General features: G+C 32.3%; 1 protein-coding gene across 1 annotated transcript in view; it reads left to right on the plus strand.

The window, feature by feature from the left end:
• The window catches only part of LOC117174216 (cytochrome P450 9e2-like), a 15,632-nt gene extending 11,910 nt beyond the window's left edge, over positions 1-3,722 (plus strand). The window contains exon 2 of the mRNA XM_033363086.1: positions 2,567-3,722. Within this exon, the coding sequence (XP_033218977.1) occupies positions 2,567-3,171 (605 nt within the window). The 3' untranslated portion in view covers positions 3,172-3,722. The remainder of the gene's footprint in view (positions 1-2,566) is intronic.
• The last annotated feature ends 2,249 nt before the right edge of the window (positions 3,723-5,971 follow it).

Genomic DNA, 5,971 nt, shown 5'->3' on the forward strand with positions numbered 1-5,971 from the left:
CTATGCATTCTTTACTACCCCCTTTAAAATGTCCCTTACTTCTGGTGTTCTGAACAACCACGCTTAGTTCTCTACCCCATTCAGCCCTACTGTCTTAGACCTTCTCAACTTCAAACTATTCTTTAAAAAATTCCCTCAATTCCTCACTTCCTATCTTCTCACTTATCCCCCCTTACATTTTCTAAACTTATTTATTATCTTTCACACGTCCCCTTCTGTCTCAATACTTCTTAACTCATCTCCCAGTTCTTTTTCCTTTTTATGCTCATTCTTCTTACACATCGATCTAAACTCGTTCCTTATTTTTACATACTTCTCCCTTTTCGCAATTTCTTTTTTCGACTTCTTGTACTTTTTTCTCAACTTTTTGTTCATCTTTTTTAATCCCCTATCACACCACGGCTTCACCATTCCTTTGTTCTCCTTGCTAATTATCGTCTTTTTCCTGCACCCTTTCACTTTCTCTTTCAGATCCTCCCATATATCTTCCACCGAGTTCCCTTCCAAGTACACCTTTCCTAACTGCTCCTAATACTTTTCTATAGCCTTTCTCATCCAGATCACCCTCTTGCCTATCAACACATCTTTCCCACCCTTTCTTTTATTGTAAATTTCTCCATCTCCTTTCAACCTCACATACTAATGACCTCATAGTCTATCACCGATATCCCCACTTTACTTTCTTACGTGTATATCTCCTCTTCTCTCACTTTCTCTTCTATCATGTGCTCTACTCTGTCCCGGATCCCCTTCAGCTCATCATCCGTACTGCCACCTACTTCCAAATCTGACCTTCCCTCTATCTTCTCTTGCCTTTTTTTCCGTTCCTTCCTTCCACACTCTATTTTTTTCTTTTAACTGTTTCACTTTAAATTCTACGTTTCTTACCGGCATTATTGTATAGCGTGGATCATTGACACCACGAAGCATTCACACATTTACATTTTCGTGAAGCACAAACTGCCTCGGTGTGTCGAACTACAGCCAACTACATCCGAACACCGTCGAGCTATACGAATTTAATTCAGACTGCCGCATTCATAGTTTTAAGATTTCCAGGATTCTCCGTGAGTAGCCCCTCGCCTTGAACAGAAATTCGGTTAAAACAATATAATTTATTGTCTTATATTATTAACAGTTAATCGGTTTATAACCTTAGATACATGATAAATTCTCAGAAAATATCGCTCTTTACTCTTACTTCGAAAAATATTTTAAATAATAATATATAAATAAGACCTCGCAGCTGGTATTTTTTCAATAAAAATATGGACATCTAATCAACAGCATTGATTATTTCCATAAGAACATCTTCTCTTATTAATTATCCTAGTCAAGACTATAACATCTTAAGGATATGATTGTTTATGCTAACCAAATTTTGTTATTTCAAATAACATTGTGGGGCATTTGAAAATCATTTTTTATTACGAAAAAATATTTAATCCCGAAAAGTTCGATACATGCAAAACTATTGTCAAGTTACTATTATATTGTGTAATGATTTTTATAATAATTTTATCACAGTTTTACAATATTTTTGCACAAATTCAACCAGAGGCTGATATTGGGAAACCTACTGGTGTTATAAATTAGTAAAAATCGTTGACAAATCCATTGTAAAATTATTACTATAAGACGTTATTATGATTATAATTTTACGACGTTTTAACTAACTATTTTTACCGATTTTCACCATCAGTAGCTTCCAAGAGGTTTTCCTTGATGTCGTTAAAATACAACTAGTCATTTCCAGTTGTTCTTCTCGTTGTTTTGCCAATTATCTTCCAACTGCATCTTTTCATAAAAGAAACATTTTACACAAAATGTAAATCGAAATGCGGCCTGAGGGATCGAGGCGAAATTTTATGCAGAGCATTTAGAAGTGAAACTGTTAAATCATTCGAAAAATACGTCTTGTAACTTATATTGTTCCTAAAAATACATTGCTATGCCACTGCGGCACTGTAAGATAATAATTATTCAAATATCGATGGATATTGTTTGAATCCTTTCTTTTCTTTCTAAATTTTAATCAGTTAGAAGTAAGTGCATTTTTTGTGACACCTTTTTTTTTATTGTCATTGAAATTTTTTTTTAAATATTCACGTGAATTGGCACGTCAAAGATATTTTAGTAGATAAAAAGTTAATTCTTAGCTTTGCTGACTTTTCCTCGTTTAAAGTAAATGATTTATAAATTTATAAATCCTTTCAGATTGAAATAAAAAGTGTTTATAAACGTTTATAAATTATAAAGAAACTAAATTTGCTTCGAATATGAACTAACAATTACTGAAAGCTAAGTTAACGATTGGTCGCAAATTACTAAGTATTTTAAAAAATCAATAATAAGTTAAATTGTTTAAAATAATTAAATGCATACTTTTTATTTAAATATATAATACTAATACGTTGAAAATGAGAGAAGATGAATAAAATCTATTATTCAAAAAACAAGATGGAATTCTTATTAACTTTGTCTTTTTTAAGAGCAAAAATTTTTTTGGTCTCCTGAGTCTGATATTTAACTTTGAATACATAATTGAATACACCACTATTTGCAGGTTTTGATCCATCATCAACTTTGATGTGCTTTGTTGCTCATGAACTAGCTGTCAACCCTGAAATTCAGGAGAAGTTACGTAATGAAGTGGATATTTTAACAAAACATGAAAGCAGCGATATTTCATACGAAACTCTCTCGCAGATGAAGTATATGGATATGGTGATTTCGGAAGCATTGAGAAAGTATCCACCGACTGCTGCCACGGATAGGGAGTGCGTAAAGAAATTTACTTTACCCAAACCCACACCAGACAGCGTGGAATATACTGCAGAGCCAAAAACTGTTATTTGGATTCCTATATACGCACTACATCATGATCCAAAGTACTTTCCAGATCCGGAAAAATTTGACCCTGAAAGATTTAGCGATGAAAACAAGAGTAAAATTAATCCTTATACATATGTGCCATTTGGTATCGGTCCGAGAAAATGTATTGGTAATAGATTTATACTCTTGGAGACGAAAATTCTCTTCGTCCATATTTTACAACATTTTATTTTGGAGAAGTGTGAAAAGACGAGACATCCAGTAGAATTTGAAAAGATTATTAATGTTGCTATAAAAGGTGGTTCTTGGGTAAAATTTACCAAAAGGAATTCATAATGTTCAGGATATTTTGTGAATTACCCCATAGAGTAATTGAATTAGGAATTTTGTTGATGGTCTTACATCCTAATCTTCGGAATCATTTTCGTCATCAGATTTCAAAGGCTCTTATTCCTTTACACTATGCAATATCTCACTGTCGGTCAATAATATAGTAATTGTTAAATTAGCGTCCATATAAAAAAAAATCTTCAAAGGTTGCATCTGTGAATCTTAATCTGCTTTGAAGATCAGTCGAATTTTCAGGAATATCAACCGCAGAATGTTTGTCCTCTTCTTGTTACATTAATTCCAAGCTTTGCTTAATTAGCATTGCAACTTTACAGCGAAATTCGGTGGTAAGTAAACCATATTCACGGCTTTTAGTGTGTGCATTATCAAAACTTTCAAATGAGCCTGAGAATAAGCCACAAACAAAATAAATTTTTGATTTTCTCTTTGAAATTTACTATCAATTTTGTGAAGCCAGTCTTAATATATTAAACTGGCCAACCAAGATTTTTGTATTGATTTCATATAACACAAGTAAAGAATTAATTCCCTTAAAACATAGTGGAATCATTTATTTGCCTATTAGCAATGAGTTTCGTTTTCTTCACTAGACATATTAGTGCAGATCATAACAGTGACACGATCTTTGCTCTTCTTTTCTGTATTGACAAGTGGTTATGTGCAATCGCCTGGGTTCTAAATATGAATTGTTCGAAGTATTTATGTTAATTACTAACTTCCGCACCTAGAAGTACAGAGTTTATAAACACAGCGGAGCATATAATATTACTCGAATTATCGAGGAATTCAATGATTGAACTTCAAGTTATTGAACAATATTAACATGGGAAACGTCCACGAAGGAATAATAAGGAGACCCAAGTGCCAGTGGAAAGCCATTTGAAACTGGCAATAGAAACATTAGCGTAAGGTGTAGACACCTTACACGAAGATCTTAAATTTTCGTGCGCAGGTGCACAGTTGTCCTCTTCCTGTACATGGAAAAGTGTGCGAGTGAGAAAGCTTGTCAACTTGACGTAAGTTAAAGAGGTTCTGTTATTTTGTTGATCATCATACGAAAGATACACGAAATAAATATATAAACAGTGTTTTCGGTACTTGTTTAAAGAATGTGTGAACAGATTTTGAGAAGGTAAAGTATAGGTAAGTACCTTTAAAATTTGTAATATGATAAAGAAATAATGGAAGTAATATAACTTGATTGAAAAGTTTAAAGTTTTTCGAAACGTAAACATGAAAAATATTATAATTTCATTAAAAGTTATTATGAGGTGACTCAGTTTAGAAATTGGTAAATTACGTATTTATAAGCATGTATAAAATTTAATCATCACGGATAACCGGAAATAATATCATATTATAATGAAGCACTCTACCGATAGAAATCTAAGAGTGCATGCTAAGGATTCTTAAGGCTCTGAGAAATTCTGAGAAATTCTCCACAGGCACTCAAGTAGTGAGTAAAGGTTAAATTTCTAAATCATTTCTATTAAAATTAAATGACAGTTATGTAAAACAATCAAATATATTCTACGTTTATTGTACGTACTGTGAGGGCTTTAAAAAAGCGAAGTGTATTCGCCTTCATCGGCGTGTAACTTGCACCACAACCCGGCACTTGACACCTGTATCAGAACAAACGAATAAAACCTCTCGTCGATTTGACAAACTTTCTCTATCACACACTTTTCCATGTATAGGAAGAAGACAACTGCGCATCTGCGCACGAAAATTTCAGATCTTCCTGTAATGTGCATACCACTTACGGTAATGTTTTTATTGTCAAGTGTGGAAACGGAGTTAGGTCTCCTTATTATTACTGCGTGGAAACGTCGAGTTTCAACCGGGGTCGAAACAGATTATCGAAGTTTTACTGTATATGATTATTTTTCTAAATTTTCGATCTACTCTTCTTGCTCTAAAATCCAATTCCTGTAATGCGGCTACTTACTTTCTAATGAGAAGAATACAATATATTTGCGATTACAACCTGTAAATAAACTATTTTAGACGTGAACAAAAAATGTGGAAGTCAGTTTTAGTATAAATATGAGTCAAAAATTCGTCATATTTATGAGTATTGATTTTTACTGTTCATTCAGGGAATTTTCACTGATTGATCAGTGAAACATAGTTTCCTGGAATTACAGTAAATGTAAGTTTCTAGATATCTTGTTGTCCAGTTTTTGCGACGAATATCCCATGCGGGACGGACCTAGTCTGGGATCCGAAAAGGAGAGTGAGCATCCATTTTAGGTTTTGATGATTTGATGATTGATTTTTGTGCAGTATGTTCTTCCCGGTCGTTCTGTTATTATTTGAAATTTTATGTGTTTAGATACAAAATGTCATAGCTCTAAAAATTATTAAAGTTTTGAAAATATTTTTTCATATTCATTTAAAGAAGTGTGATATGCACAAATTTTGTCAATGGTGTATATTGATTTAATTGATAGTTTTTGAGGAAAAATAATAATATAGCGTTTTAATGAAAATCCATTTCTACAGCACACTTTTTATCATTTCACAATTTTTATGTTGGAATCATATAGAAATAGCTGAGACAAAGATAACTTGTTATGAATTTTTTTCAATTAGACTATTAGTTTAGAAAATTGAGTTGAGATAAAATGCTATTTTATTGTTTTTCTCGAAAACTATTAATTAAATCAATATGCACCATCAACAAAATTAGTGCATATCACACTTCTATAAATGAATATGAAAACATATTTTCAAAACTTTAATAATTTTCAGAAATGTGACATTTTTTATCTAAACACAT

Source organism: Belonocnema kinseyi, chromosome 6 (genome assembly GCF_010883055.1).
Source record: "Belonocnema kinseyi isolate 2016_QV_RU_SX_M_011 chromosome 6, B_treatae_v1, whole genome shotgun sequence".
NCBI classification, from domain to species: Eukaryota; Metazoa; Arthropoda; class Insecta; order Hymenoptera; family Cynipidae; genus Belonocnema; species Belonocnema kinseyi.